Source organism: Sander vitreus, chromosome 8 (genome assembly GCF_031162955.1).
Source record: "Sander vitreus isolate 19-12246 chromosome 8, sanVit1, whole genome shotgun sequence".
Lineage (NCBI taxonomy): Eukaryota > Metazoa > Chordata > Actinopteri > Perciformes > Percidae > Sander > Sander vitreus.
This window is the reverse complement of record NC_135862.1, coordinates 36,241,966-36,258,579: the sequence shown is the minus strand read 5'-3', so window position 1 is coordinate 36,258,579 and position 16,614 is coordinate 36,241,966. Positions and strand designations below refer to the sequence as shown.

Genomic DNA, 16,614 nt, shown 5'->3' with positions numbered 1-16,614 from the left:
AGCTGAGAAGGTGATTGGCTGCAATCTGCCGCCGCTCCAGGACCTTTACGCCACCAGGACTCTGAAGCGTGCTGAAAAGATTGTGGCCGACCACTCCCACCCCAGACTCTTTGAGCCACTCCCCTCTGGCAGGAGGCTGAGGTCCATCAGGACCAAAACCTCACGTAATATATATATATATATATATATATATATATATATATATATATATATATATATATATATATATATATATATATATTTATTTATACTTATATTGTTTGTTCTGCTTAACCTGTTGCAAACGTGCACCTACAACACCAAAACTAATTCCTTGTATGTGTAAAAAAGGTACTTGGCAATAAAGCTTTTCTGATTCTGATTCTGATCACCCATATCTCAACCTATACGTAACTCCCACAGAAACACGCTTACACACACACACACACACACACACACACACACACACACACACACACACACACACACACACACACACACACACACACTGTGACATGAGCTTAAACTACTCACTTCCTCCCAGCTTACTTAAAGCCACAGTGAGCGATACCAGAGCTCTGTCATTATGCAACCTGCTATTAGTCCTCATAGATATCACTGCAACCACCCAGCCATCCAGCCTGTCAGACGCACACACACACACACACACACACACACACACACACACACACACACACACACACACACACACACACACACTCAGCAGAAGTCATGTTGGATCAGTGGCTGAGTCATGCAGACAAACCATTAATCCATTCATCTGACAGCTGTAGCAGAATAACACACACATGCTGATGGTGTGTGGGTTTAAACAGCTGGGAGCCATCGACTGACCTGATACAGAACAGCAGCCTTCACTTATATTGAAAAGCCGGCGATGTAAGCGACAAGAGAACAAGCTAATTAGGCCTGTTTATTGGAAATCAGTGTCCAGCCTTTAATTATTTCATTGACTGTGCCCGGCCTCTGTGGACATGCTGACTGACCACACCCATGTTAATGCAGAGTGCAAGAGCTTACTGACTGTGGAAACAGTTTTCAACGGTAAGGCAAGCCAAGGCAAGGCAGCTTTATTTGTGTAGCACATTTCAACAACAGGGCAGTTCAAAGTGCTTTACATAAAACTCTAAAGAGCAGTTTAAAACAATTAAAAATATAAAAACAGATAAAATACGAGAATAAAAGTTACAGTTGTCCCAGACCACCTGAGAGGTCTGGGTGGGTCATAGTGTAGCAGCAGATCAGAAATGCATTTTGGCATCAAACCATTTAGTGATTTATAAACCAGCAAAAGTATTTTGGAATCAAGGAAGCCAGTGCAAAATACTTCCGAAGTGGAGTCATGGTAACGCACTTATCAGCAATGTATTTACCTTTCCTGGTAAATAGTAGAATGGAGAATGACTGTTTGAATACAGAGCAGCAACAGAAAATGTTCTCTGAGTGCAACTGATGTGATCATTCATCATGTACAATCAGATTTTAGAAAGGATGGGAGGATGTCAGCATAGCAGAAACACAGAACTAAACAGCATTACCCTTTATTAATAGGTAACCTTATAACATTTCTTTTGAAATTACTAACATTTAATATGTGATGTATTCATTCATTGAGGTCTAACAAAATGTGAGTTGAGATCTGGGAGCACATAGTGAGGAGGACCTAATGCACTTAGACACTATAAAACATTTTGTCCTCCCCCCGACTGCTGACTGGCTAAGCATGATGATTACAGCGGTGACCATGGAAACCCCTGGGAGTGCCCTAAGCTCCTAGAGATGGTTGCTATGTGGACCTTGAATCCACATGTGCCAAAATGCTCCCATTACCTCATCTTACATTGGTAACAAAAAGAGATCTTACAAAAAAAAATATTTCAGAGTATTTCAAAGTATTTCAGAGCTGTGTATTGGCCACTTCTTGGTACAGTGAAGAATCCAATAAATCCAATCTTCTATGAGAGGTTTGCGATAGTATTCCAGTCCCATAACATTGTCAGTCTTCTGATGCACAGTTTGAAACAGACAAACCAGATATGTCACACACAAAAGACACGTTGAGAAGCAAGTTTTGGAAAAAACATCAATTTTTATTTGGAAATGACTGATCTTGTGCCCACTCAGTTTTCTTTCTTTTTCTTTTTTTTTTTGCATCATTTTTTGAAAATCTCTCCTGCCAATGACCAAGATAACAATGCTCTTAAAAATAAAATCATCTCAAAAACAAAAAGGTACAAGAAAAACATCCATTTTTTTGCAGGGGGGGAGGAAGAGAGGGTTTGAAACCAAATAAAGAGAGATGCTACAACCGAGAAATGGCTCCTCCTGGGTCGGGATGATAAGCCCAGGCCCACATGGTGATGAGCCATGTGCAGATCAAAGTCCCGCCCCCCAAGTAAGGACGATAGCCAATCACAGTGTAGTGTTCACAAGCTCCCATGATGCCCCTCTCTCCCTGGGAGGCTAAGGCAGTCAAACACAGTAGGTTACAGTAGGCATGAATACCTTAAAGTTGTAGATCGTGAGATGAAACACCAGAGGAAAAGATCTCAGTTCTCAGAATCCTTTGAGATTTTGCGAAACATTCAATGCTTGACTACAAAAGGCTGCTGAGGGGTCAATATATTAGTTTCTCTGTATTTCTACAACATAATATATACAGTCAGAAACCCTCCTGTAAGACAGATAGTCTTATTCTTTGCCATGTTCTCTTCTACAAATTCTGCCCCCAGCTCTGGAAACATTGATCATGTCCAACAAAAGCTGGAAAAGGAGAAAGTAAAAAGTACAAAATGACACATTTGGACTAGTGATAAAAAAGGATTTACAGCACAAGTATGAAGACAGGCGGATGAATTACAGTCTGTCTCAGAACAAGCCCTAATGGTTGACTTTGAGGCTGTAATCCAAACACAGCTGTCCGGCTAGAGATGAAGAGGTAGCTAAATGTGTGCTTAGCAGTATGACTCAAGATTACTCAAAGCAAGCCGGCAACCATCACCAAGGATGTTGTTAGAAAACGGAGATCTTTTCTTCCTGGAGGTACAGTGTATCATGACTAAGAGTTGTCAAACGCATGCCTGCAAGTAAAGAGTTTCCTTTTTAAAACGTCTATCCCCGTCAGTGAACTCACTCTTACAACATGATCCATTCACACCATATGCCAATTTGAAGTGAAAGCCTTCAGTTTATTCCCCCTATGCTCATTACATGAACTTATTTCTAGCAAACAGTGCTGAAGCCTTGATGAAACTTCCTATTGCTCAACTGCAGCCTAGCTGAGACGAGGATGAGATGTCGATGCACAGTTCAGTAGATAACCAACTATGAGCTGACTGGGGAGAGGGCAGAGGCTAGGACAGGAGAGCGCTTATATACTTGCTTTGTTGTGTGTGTGCATGGTGGCGAGCTTGTATATTCTGTGTTCCTTCAGAGTGTTGGTTTGAGGCAGTAACCCAATGTACTAACAGATCCGCATCAAGTTCCCTGTAGGCCTCCGTCTTTGGACTAGAGCCAGCCCTTAAAGGAATAGTTTGACATTTTGGGAAATGTGCTTATTTACTTATTTGTTGTTTCTTGTAAGTATATCAGAAGGTCATATCTGTCTGTTCAATATAAGGCTGCAGCCAGCAGCCGATTAGGTTAGCGTAGTTTAAAAACTCAAAATAGTGAACAAAGAATATACCCACCAACACCTCTAATGCTCATTAATTAATACATTGCATATCATGTGTTTAATTGGTACAAAAACCAAAGTGTAAAAATGACACGGCATTGATTGTAAGTGCATTTCGTCAAGCGCCCTCTCCTTCCCACCTCGCCCTCTCCCCAAGAGGTAGCAGCCCTGCCCCACCCCCCCGCCCCCCCCTTTATTCCACCACATCCCACCCTGACCACATCTGACCCACCCCCCCAACCCTTCCAGTGAACCATGGCACTTCTCTACTCGGTCTGAGCGTCATAGTTGGCTCCACCAGCCTTCTTCAGCTCTGTGCGGATGTTGTCTGCTTCCAGTTCCCTCGGGTCACTAAACATAAACTCCTTGGCAAAGTTCTGCAGAAACAAAACAGTTAAGAAAACCAAAAGTTACTTTTCATCTGTTACAGAATGGGAAGAAGCCAAGCTAATCACAGCTGGGTAATGTTTTACATTTTTCAATCAGTTTTTCCACAGATAGCAAAAGAATACTTTCCGTAGCTTTGAGGAATACAAACACGTTTTCCTAGAAAATCCTGTTTCCTTTAAGGAAGTAGGACAAACTTCTCAGTGAATTAGTAGTCAAGCCTTACAGGAATCTGACCGGGAAATCGATTCAACATTCAGTACTTGGCAGCTTTTAATACTTGCTGCACTCTGCTGAAGACACATTTCTGTTGGTCGCAAAAAAGCCCCTCCCTGACCCTACTCAAGGTCCAGTCACAGCAGAGAGTGGCACAGAGGTTCCTATGATATTGTACGAAAACTTATTCACAACAATTCGTTTGATCTCATACACAATTACAGTGACCGCTGGCCGGTCAGGTGACAACCGGTCACATGACCGATAAGTTTAGCGTACTATATATATTTCTGTTTTTTATTCTTTATATGTTAAGTGAGTGTTGTACTTTGAGAGCAAAGATTAAGCAGAGTCAAACTTCTTGTTTGTTTACGCAAACCTGGCCAATAAAGCTGATTCTGATTCTGATTCTGATTCTGATTCTGAGAGCCAGGTACAGGGCACCATGAGGTTACGGTTATTTCAGCTGTTCGGCTGTTGCAGTTGAGTTTAGCTGACAAAAGGTGGCTGTCCTGCGGTGACAACATTTAAATTTAGGCACCAAAGCGACTAGTTACGATTAGAAAAAAGATTGGGATTTGGGTTAAAAACACTGGTTCCCTTAAGTAGTACTCCTGGGACACGAACACCCATTTCCTGGGTGAAAGTCTTGTATTTTCCCCTTAGCTTCTTCTGGGACATGAACTCCTCCTCTGCTTGAAGGCTGTGTCTAAGGACCCCCCCCCGTCCCGTCGTCCTCCCTTCGCCAATCATTGTGCTCTTAAACAACGGCAGTCAATGTGGGGCATACATTAACAAATACGTGGAATACACACAAATTACAGCGCATTACTTTTCGTAGCTATATCTACGAATAGTTCATAAGAACAGCCTGTCCCAAACGGGGTAGTTCTCGGAGGGTGACAACTCACAGGGCTAGTTGGTGAACCACTGTAGCTGTCGAGCTAACAGATAACACGTTTGGGCTACTGCTCTTTAGTTCTGTTTCCTCTGTATGGGGCTGTTTAATAATAAACCAGTGAATTTTTTTTATCAGGATTGTACATCATTTTATTCAATAAAGTGTTATTGAAGAGAGGGAAAAAACTATCCAAGCTAGTAATAAGCTTGCTAACTGTCAACTCTTAGTTTGATTCATAATAACTTCTATAACAAATCCAGCTGGTGCCAGGGTAAGTAATATAAATGACTCATCGTTTAGATATCTACAACTCTTTAGGGTATAACAGCATTGCTTAACATATTAAAAAGGTACCAAATGGAGTTTTTGATCACTAATGTCACTATGGAGCAGTACTCCACAGAGTACCTTTAAAGATACATTCTGCTGCATGTTTTGTCTATTTTTAGGCAACTAGACAAACTGTTACCGTCAAAATGACTTTGACTTTTATTAAAGTTGACATGTTGTTTACAAATCCAGCAGACACAGAGCTGATGTCAATTGATGAATGTACGCAAGTACAATATTTACTCTCTTTTGGTCCCCATGAGTGACCTCTTTCACATGTCATAGTTTTTTCCAATATTGATAAGTGCAGCTTTAACATATGAATATAAAGAACATATAGTGCATACTGCTAAATGTGTACAGTATATTTGCTCACAGTTAAATACTATAGGGGTGCAACGGATTACAGAACTCATGGTTGGGTCATGGTGTTGAGGAAGCGGATCAGCACCAAAATGGGGGGACAATATATATATATATATATATTTTAACTGCTTTCTATTTATTACTTAAAGAACTGTCATCAAACACAGCGCGTTCAAGGGAGGGAGAGGAGTTTGCTTTCCCGGGGAAAACAAATGACTTTTACCACGGATCTGCCTTGGGAGTGTTCTAATCCAAACCACAATCTTTCGTCGCTGCATAATGCTCACCTAAACTTAATGTCCGCCGAAACGACCGGCAGCTCGCGGTGCCCTGTACCCGGCTCTAAGCCCCCTATTCTCGGGTAACTTCTGACTGCCGCTGATAAGACGGAGCTCTGTAGCCGTCGTCACAGCTTTTTGAGTTCTTCCCATATTATAAGAATGGACCACCAGGTCCCGTGTCTCTGGACGGAGACCAGTGACGTCTCTTTCCCGGTGATGGCTGAGCGTTACTGAGCAGCCTCCAACTGAGCTTGAAGACGTAGATGTGACGTGAGCAACCTGTCTGAAAGTTGGAAGTCTTCTGGTAGCTGTGCCAAGAGAAATCTCAATCATTCCCAATCTAGCAGAGACGGAGAGCGTAGGTATATGTAAGGAGATAACATAGACACAGGCTCATTATTGATCACTAAAATGATAGTTAACATTAGTCATTACACTTAAACAGCTGATGGAAGTCCAAACTGCCTGAGAGCTTCTCCTGTACTATACGGTAACTCCTCTACTATGAGACAGGAAGTCTCGTGGTTATGACCCAATCGTTAGCCTATTGTTATAAAAACGTCTGCTACGGAGCCATAACGTGAGCTACAAGGTAATGGAGCCTTTTATACATTGTCGTGTTTCTTTAGAAATAAACAACGGACAAATAGAGTCTTTAAACGCTTCAGATGTAAAGGTATTCTCTGTCAAAGTGACGTCAGAATGAATGGCAGTCAATGGGATGCTAATGGGGGGTGATGGCTTGGTAGCATCAACATGGCGCCATAGCTGTGTTGATGCTGACCCCCTTGGTTCTTCCGCTCCTGCAGTAGCCATAACTGTGTCTACCAACTGCTTTTAACATGCTCCGTTCACGTGAACAGACATTTGCGTTACCTGTATCTTCTCACAGCAACCCTGCATAGGGATTTATCAGCCTACTTCAAGTAAAAATGTATTTCTATTATTATGGTTAAACTTTGCAATTAATCCGCGGTTCACATGCATTCCGAATTGTGAGTGTTGCTCCGTACAGACCACAGATCAACTATGGTCCGCTACACAACTATTTCAAATATATATTTTAACGCTATGTTCTGTTGCTTATATTCCCTACCTCCATGTTTCCTCTTCTTATTATCTTGAGTTCAGATGGCTGTGTTGCCATATAGCCTCTGTAACCACCCAGTTTCCCCAAAGGGACCATTACAGCTTCACTCTCTTTACTCTCATTATAACAACCATTACTTTAATTGCTACTTTCTTCACATGCGACAACAACCAGTCTCTGACCTGCACGATCTCTTTGACCAGCGCCTTGTCGGTGCTGATCTTGGCGCGCTGCAGCCCACTGATGTTCTCACCGATCCAGGTGATGAGAGTAAACTTGGCTCGTTTGCTCATGGTGTCTCCCATTGTGATCCGGACGAAGGCGAACAGACGGGCGTCATCTGAGGAAACAGAAGGAAGATACGATGTAACACTGAATACACAGAATGGAGGGTCTTGCAGTTGATGTTTTAACATGTTACACACTGCATCCCACACTAAAAGACAACGCAAAATCTCCTGTCCAATCAGTGCCTGACACACACAAACAGCAGTCTGATTGACCTCCTGTCATGTGATGTAAGGTCATGCTCTGTTTTTCCATCTGCTGATAGGAAAAGGCTACACATTGTGATTCCATAGTGTCACTTTGTGTTAGGATGTGTAAGTCTGGGGTAGCATCAAGCGTTGCAAAACTGCACTGTGTGTATGTGTGTGTGTGTGATACAGAGCGAAAAGAGTTTCAGTGTTGCAGTCCAGATGAATACAAGGTGCTGCTTTTTGTAGTTCCACTGCACTGGCGGAGTCCCAACACCTCGAAACTGTGTGTGTGTGTGTGTGTGTGTGTGTGTGTGTGTGTGTGTGTGTGTGTGTGTGTGTGTGTGTGTGTGCAATGAGGAAATATTCAGGTCAACAGACTAAATGAGTGAAATCTTTTGTGAGCCTTGCAGTTGTGTCAACCCTCCCAGAGTGACCACACCTGTCACTCCCACGGTGGTCCACTGCAGAACTGACTGTCTGTGAATAATGTGTCAATACATGCAACAAGGTGAAAAAGAAGAAAAAAACCCCTCTGCTGCTTTTCTCTCTGGCTGCTACCTCTTCAGGCCTCTAAATCCTATTCAAATGAAACAATGTGAGCAGGAAACATCCGTCTTTAGCATGAACTGCTCACAGACATATGGAACATGTAATGAGGGGTCCAGTGTTGCCAACTCTTTTCCAATGAAAGTAGCTCCAAAAGTCGCTGAAAGTTGCTCAATGATGTCATATGCTCATTTACATATTGGTGACATCATAACGTATCATTTGCATAAAGCTTAGTGGCACAAATGTAGCTTTTCCTAGGATATGTGAAGGAATGCCCCGCCCTACTCTGCCTCTGATTGGCTTGTACTCGTTGCCTTCGTTGGTTGGATTGGTTAGGTTGAGGCAGGAGGAGTGAGATTGGTTAGGGTAAGAATACCAGGGTAAGCCAATCAGAGACAGAGTAAGGCAGATTAGGGCGGGACATTCTCTTGCCATCATAGGAAACGCAACTTTGCGCACGGTGCAAGAGTGGGAAAGAGAGACCCCGTGTTATTGGCAGAAGAGCCGTGGACTGTGATTACTCTGAGCAATATATGAATTATGAATTACAATATATCTTGCTTTTCCCCTGATGGTGTGAAGTCACTAAATGTATCGCTAGTCGCTTTTTAGAAATAAAGTTGCGAAGAGGGTCTGAAAAGTCACTGAATCTAGCGAGAACACTGGAGGGGTCGGTAGTAGACAGAACTTTACTAAAAAGGTGTATTATAATGTTTCAGTAATGTCTCCTATTAGGGGTGGGAATCACCAGAGGCCTCATGATACCATATTGTTGATATTTTAAACATGCTTGCAAACTTGCAATAATCTGCGATATATTTTGCAATGTATTAGCTTTTTTCCAACTTCAAATTTTTACCAATTTCAAATGATGCCCCCAGTAGAGAAGACCACATTTGCTTAACGGTAGTTTTCTTCTAATAAGCAACAAATGACACTAAAAGGCTATGCCCAATATTTGGTTTCTAGAGTGTAATTTGGTATAACAGTGACTAAGTAAAGTATATTTTGGGTTTAATATGGCAATACATGCAGTTTCTAAATACAGCATAATTTAGGCGTATGGTGTCTAATCAGTAATATAAGGTATAATCAGGGTATAACTGTGTTTTTTTTCCTGTCCAATAAAGACCACCTTATTTCTATTAGTATTTCTAGTTTTGGTCTAATTTGATACAAAGTAAAGCTTATTATGTCTTATTAATATACCTAAAACTGAGATCTGTAGTTTCAACTGCCAAACTTGAGATGCTTATACATGCCTTCATCTCATCTGGCATTGACTACTGTAGCACACTTTTCTCCTCACTTAGTATGTCTGCTTTGGATCGTTTTCAGTCAATGGAGAATGCTGCTGCAAGGCTACTCACTAGGTCACCTAGATGATCTCACATTACCCCGGTACTGAGTCCCTTCACCAGCTCCCTGTTGCATAGAGGATGTAGTTTAAAATTCTTACTCTTACGTACAGAGCATTGCATGGTCAGGCTCCTGCATACTGTATGTGGCAGAGCTACTTCACGTATATTAGTCAGCTCGCTCTCTTAGGTTTAGCACGTTAAATGTACTGTCTGTTCCACACACCCGGCTTAAGATCCGAGGTGATCTATGGAATGAATGAATCTGTCTCCTCCCTCAGGGTCTGCTGTTTCTCTGGATTCTTTCAAAAATCAGATAAAGACATACCTGTTTAGACAGGCGTTTGACTGCACTTAAAATATTATTGTGCAGTACTGATTGTGTATCTTGTTCTCACTCTGTATTGCATTTGTCTCTGTAAACACTTTGTGACTTATAAATGTGAAAAGCGCATTATAAATACATTTTACTTACCCCCCCCACGCACACACAGAAAATTGAAAAGTGGACTTTTTTGATTTCATATTTGTATTTGTTAAAGATGGTGTTGTACAGTGAGTTGAAAAATATAGGCCACTCATACATAACTTTAGTTTATACATGAAGTAAATAGAAATGTGTATTTCACATACACAGATCAGTGTGATTACCCCACGTCACACCTATTTCTCTCAACACTGTCCAACAAATACACCCAGGCTGTGCTGTCTGCTGTGTCTTCAGGCGGTACGGTGTCATTATGAAACAATAACAATTACTCATTATTGTTTTCCAGATGTTATTTCCTCTGTGTGACTAACAAAAACTCTGTATACCTTTCATCCTTACTGGATGAACAACACACAGGATCTCAAGACAGACTGAAGATCTTTAAAGGTCAATGACTGATCAAAGCACATGGTATTAGGGCTGGGCAACATATCGTTATTATATCAATATCATAATATGAGACTAGATATCGTCTCAGATTTTGGATATCGTAATATGGTAATTTAATATGGCTTTAAAGACTGCATAACAGTAGAGTGAAGTCATTTTCTGAACTTACCAGACTGTTCTAGCTGTTCTATTATTTGCCTTTACGTTGAAAAAGCAACGAATGCTCAAGAAGCATTGAAAAGTCAATCAAAAAATATCGGAGAAAAGTCAAAAACCTTGAAAGCGTAAAAAAATGTAAAAAAAAAAACGTCACTGCACAATCAAATCATTCAACAAGCGTTCTCCGACGGGGGCAAGAGAACGATAGCGCCATTTACGATACGATGAAGTAGGTTGTTATGATTATCTGCCCGAAGTGGCGTTTTACTTGCCCCGGGCCAACTGGGCAACCCTTATTGTTGAGCCCTGAACGCTTAATCGGTTAAGTTATTTATCAAGCAAAACATGCCAAACACTCATTGGTTCAAGGTTCTGTTTTATGTAATTTTCACTTTCATACATTTGGGTGTTAAGAGTGTCGGTTGGACAAAACAAACCATTTGAAAGATGTTTTCTTGTCGCCTATTTTCTGACATTTTATTGACTAAAAGAGAGGCACTTTAGCGAATAAATATTGCACTTCCATAGAGCTGAAGTACTGAAGACAGATTAAAAAAAGAATAGTCATACTGAGGCAAGATATCCTGACTTCCTCAAAACCACTGGATCCAATACATCCAATTATGCAACTAATGGCTTCTTTCTTTAGACACTCCCTGTCTGGTAAAATACCCACATCCCTAGTTTGTAACTCAGGCGTTCTGTGACAAAGTTGTAGTCTCTAAACCAACATAACAAATGAAAGACGCACCGGCGTGTCCAAACGATGTTTGACAAAACTCCTACTCAAAAAGCGATATTACAAAATTTCATTTCAGACATTTATTTACTATTTTAATCATATATAACCTAAGACTTTGGTAACGGTGGAAACAGGCTCATTTAAGCCGAGTTCCTGCCAAAAGGTCAGTTGATTTTTCTTAATTGCATTAGGAGTTTTTTTTACAGTACAACCTGCATTATCTTTATGTACCTGTTGAAGCCGCTGATTAAGACTTTCTTGGCAGAGCCTCGGCGGCACTGTTCTCAGATCAGATCACACGCACATTTACAGGAGCAGCCACTATAAAGACTTTTATCAGCGTGGGCCACAAAGGACATTGCCTGGAGCAACACACACACACACACACACACACACACACACACACACACACACACAGACACACACACACACAGTTTGTCACACATTGTCACCGTTTGAGATACCAGATAGGAACTAGTACAAACACATACCCTCACTCCAACCTGGAGCTCCCCCACACACACACTTCCTCCCTCTGGTTTCCTGGTCTGTCTTCTATGCTGACACATCATTGTAGTTTCAGTGCAGTTTTTCTCTGCAGCCGCCTCCCCCCCCCATGCTGCAGAGAAAACTGCACTGAAACTACAATGATGATGATTCAGCAAAATAGACTTGTTGCTCTGTATACATTGACTTGATTTTAGCAGACCAAAGGTTGGGCGGGTGACACCGAATCTTCCTCTGAGCCCACACTCAGTCCCTCTGAGACAGCCTGGAAACTAGAGCTGTCTCCTGTGGACAGTGTCAGGTGAGTTTGGCAAGGAGTGGTGTTACCAACATGTGAACTGAGTCTAACAGCAGGGCCTGAGGATGAGGAGGCCAGTCAGTTGACCATTTCATTTGGTGTGGATCCCCAAAGGACCAATCCTAGTCATTTTGGTGACACCCAGATCTTTTATAACTGGCGCCACTCTCAGGTCAACATCTCCCCCTTAACCAACACTTTGGTCCATGACCAAATATACTTGCAACTGCCCGCCCAGCTAAAAAGGCAATGAAAAAGGAAGACTGAAGCTGAAAAAGCAGAGACTAAAAACAGGGTTTTTGCAGGTTTCAACAAGTCAAATTAAAGACTTTTTAAGACATTTATGAATGAAATTTGAGACCTACGTATATCACAACATAAAAGTACAACGAAATGCAGTCACAAAAGTACTCTGGAATTAAAATGGCTTTCGAGTGTGTGATATAATTTGATTGTCAGTTTTTCACTGGAGCCCTGGACAAAGTTTTGATTACTATATGAGAATGATTATTGTTTATATGAAAAATAAAGTTTTACACCACATTGGTTGTAATCATTTTGTGCAGCATGTACGGAGATGAGATGTCATGTCTTGATAGTTGTAATAACATAAATCGTCAGTAATTTATCATTTTGAAAAAAAAATTCAAACAAAATATAAAAACAAAGGGTTAATTGCTCCTGGGAATAAATCAAATGGAAAACTATGTAAATTGTGAAGTTGTATACATAGATAGATGGAAATTACTGATGTATGTAAAATGCAGTAGTTTTGATGAGTGAAATAGTCCTTTTTGAAGCAGCAGGCAACAGTGTGTGTGTGTGTGTGTGTGTGTGTGTGTGTGTGTGTGTGTGTGTGTGTGTGTGTGTGTGTGTGTGTGTGTGTGTGTGTGTGTTGGGGGGAGGGGTAAGTCAGAGCCCTGAGGAGCTGCTACTTTCAAATCTTGCTGGCTTTCCAACCTTACCAACTCTGCCTTTCAGTCACTGGGACCCAATTACCCAACAATACAGTTAAAAAAGGTTTTCAAAATCCAAAATGATAACCTTATGGCGGCACTAGAGGAAAAGTCGAGATATTCAGCCTGGACAACAGTGGTGGATGGAACAGCCAGCATTGCCATCCCTAGAGCAATGTCGCTAACATGGCTAAAAAACACTAGAAATCTATTTTGAAGACTTGAGAAAACCTGAGAAACAACTTCTTATTAAGGGACATTCAGGACTGAATTTCTTATAAGCTGATAGTTTGGTGATCCCAAATGAATCATTTATGACACTGACTAAATAAGTTATTGGTTGTTATTGTTTCAGCAGAAGTCATGTTTTAAAAGTCCTTTAAAAGTTGCAAATCAAATAAGCCCAAAGGATTTAGGATTTGGTGGAATGATGTCCTGCCCTGCCCTCGCATTGATCTAGGGTGTGCACGCCATTTGTTAGTTTATTTCTACTTCCTGCACTTGGATTACTTAAACTTCAATATTCAAAGGCAGCCCTCCTCTTCAAGCCTCACTAGATGAGCTGTCTGCAGCAGCTCCTCCTACACTCAGAGCAGGGTTTCTGCAGAGTTACAACTTCACTGCTAAATAAGGAAAACAAGCCCACAGATAGAAACATGTCTGATAGTGTGTGTGTTTCATCTCGGAACAGGAACCAATGGCAAACGCACCAGCTGAACTGCAGTAAAGCATGGTGATCAATGAGTTATTTCAACATAGGAATGTGAGAAGAAAAAGAAAATAAAAGTACAGGCCCGAGGCAGCAAGATTTAAAGACAACAAGAGCAAGCATCAGAAACAGCCACACCCAACATCTGAGCAGATGCTTTACTCTTAGGACACAGAAAGAGGGGACATTACACAGTGTGAGATTTGGTTTTTCTCTACAGCAAGCCATCCATTAGTTATATTTGCTCACTGGGAATCATTATCTGGAAGCCCCAACTTGCTATTTTTCTCCTTTTTCTCTTTCTCTCAAAAATGGGTTGAAGGCAGATAGAGATACTACTAAGCACGGTGCTGTGCAGTGAATACACAGCAGACCTAATCCTTCATTGAAACACACACACACACACACACACACACACACACACACACACACAAGGAAAAATGTGTTCTTAATCATGCATTTCTTTTATTTAGCTGCATGTAGAGCTTTGGTTGGAGCATTGTTTTAATCCAAAGGCAGTGACAGGTGAAAAATTTAACTTGCATGAATGCCAAATAGTTTTGAGAACAAATAATCAAGTTTAAAGTGGGCGTCTACATCTTCTCAGAGCAATCCAGGAAACAATTTTGTGCTGCTATTCAAAAGGTTGACCTTAAATGTTTCACCTTGTAAAAACCATGCACAGGATATTGTAGAACAGGCAGATTATGCAATGCATAAGGTGGCATCCAATGGGTGACAGAGCACAGAGTCTTAAAAGATTAGTGTCAAGTTGTGGGGCATATAGGCTGTTTAACACCCCCCCCCACACACACACACACACACACGCACACACACACACACACACACACACACACACACACACACACACACACACACACACACACACACACACACACACACACACTAGTCAGCAGTAGGGAATACCTTTCACCCATGCATTACACTGGCCAGGCTTGGATAAAATCCAGGGTGGAATATTTAAATAAAATCTACTCTTTACCTGTGCACATCCTCTTGAAGTCCTCATAGTCAGCCCCTTGTCCTGCAGGCACGATCATAGAGCCCTCATATTTAAACACAGTCCTGGAAGATGCAGAATACACCGTGCATTATTACTCCATGTATTATCCAGTCTCATCATCTGTTGATTCACAATTGCATTATGTGCACATCAGGCCCATTTTGCAGACTGAAGCAAAACACAAAATGCTTAACACCCGTGCAATGTGGGAGCTGTGTGTTAGCCATGTGTAAGTGTCACTGTCATAACGTTATCCTCTCTGAATACAGGACAAAGGAAATTACTTCAGCCCCGCTGGGCCTGATAACTGTGCAGTGTGTGACCGCTAAATAGTCAGAATACATATCAGCTAGATCGGATCAGCCAGGACAGGACACTGAATCCTGCATGTATTTTAGCCAATATTGTTATACGCTAAAGCATTGGAATCAGGGTTTCACGTATCCAATGGGTTTGCGTTACAGGCAAACCCCGATGTGCCATTCTAGTGCGTATTCAGAGTCAGAAGGTCGAACTACTTTAAAATATCTAGCAATTTAAAGTTGCCTTGGGTGCATGCAGACGTTCATTTGGCATAACATACAGCGCATTACATTTTCTATGTGTTTATGATTCTGTCTTCAATTCGGCATATATCTAGTTAGCCAAACTGCGCTTATTTAAATAAAATGTAAAGTTTTATAAAAGGCACGCCTCTTATTTTAGCACCCTTCGCCACAGAAAAGACGGCGCAGTGGGCGGCAACACGCTAACGTTATGTGAATTTGATCGAAAAACGGACTGATTAACAAATGTTTGCCGAAGTGAATAATGGCTAGTACGTCTTCGTTATTCAGATAAGGTCCATTCATGAAACATTTACTATTGCAAATGTGCAAGGAAATTTACATTAGCCACAATCTTTAACGGAGTATGGATAAGTCACCATGTCCGCACACTCACCAATTTGTGTCCGTGTTATCGTCTCTGACTTGGTTGTAAGCTTCTCTGCAAGCCTCTTTATCGATTTGGGTTGCCATCTTTCGTTTAACGTCAGACAGGAGTGAAACAGTCGAAGTCAACGATGTATCAGTCCAGATTAGAGAGAGCTAGCTAACGTTACACAGTAATAAATCCGCTAACTTATACAATTGATGTAATACATCAGAGAACTATAACTGATAACGTTATACAATAGGCTTCACTCCAAAATCACGACCGCTGCACTGGAACAATTGAGCCGGTCGGATGCTCTTCTTCTAGCAGCTAGGTTTATTTCCTGTATATTGCTACTTTATGGGCGTTGGTGATGCAAGTCGAGCAGGTTGCCAGCAGACAGAGAGAGAGAGAGAGAGAGAGAGAGAGAGAGAGAGAGGGAGAGAGAGGGAGAGAGAGGGAGAGAGAGCGACAGACAGAGAAGTCCCCCAGACGCGGCATTCACCTTCTCCCTGTCAATGGTCAATGGTGTGAGGGCCGTTGTCAAGTGAGACACAACATACAACTTCATATTCCCGTAAGGACTTTCAAAATAAAGTATAACATGTCGAGGATAGATAGATAGATAGATAGATAGATAGATAGATAGATAGATAGATAGATAGATACTTTAGTTATCCCGAGAGAAATTTTAGGCATCCAGTAGCTTAGACAACCATAACACAACAAACACACATATATCTCACATACATAAAAAATCACTCACAGAAATGTAAAGTTATAAAAATCAC

At 41.4% G+C, this 16,614-nt stretch overlaps 1 protein-coding gene across 1 annotated transcript; it reads right to left on the bottom strand.

Annotated features, from left to right (window-relative positions):
- Positions 1-2,069: 2,069 nt before the first annotated feature.
- Positions 2,070-16,323, bottom strand: cotl1 (coactosin-like F-actin binding protein 1). The gene is made up of 4 exons (XM_078258040.1): positions 15,851-16,323; positions 14,888-14,970; positions 7,430-7,587; positions 2,070-4,053 (listed from the first exon to the last, which is right to left on the bottom strand). The coding sequence occupies exons 1-4, from the start codon at positions 15,925-15,927 to the stop codon at positions 3,943-3,945; spliced, it is 429 nt and encodes a 142-aa protein (XP_078114166.1). The 5' UTR covers positions 15,928-16,323; the 3' UTR covers positions 2,070-3,942.
- Positions 16,324-16,614: the final 291 nt, after the last annotated feature.

Coding starts and splice junctions, on each gene's coding strand:
- cotl1 (XM_078258040.1), bottom strand. CDS start 15,927: ATGGCAACCCAAATCGATAAAGAGGCTTGCAGAGAAGCTTACAACCAA. Junction 14,971..15,850: donor GATAACACGGACACAAATTG/GTGAGTGTGCGG, acceptor TGCATCTTCCAG/GACTGTGTTTAAATATGAGG. Junction 7,588..14,887: donor CTTCAAGAGGATGTGCACAG/GTAAAGAGTAGA, acceptor CTGTTTCCTCAG/ATGACGCCCGTCTGTTCGCC.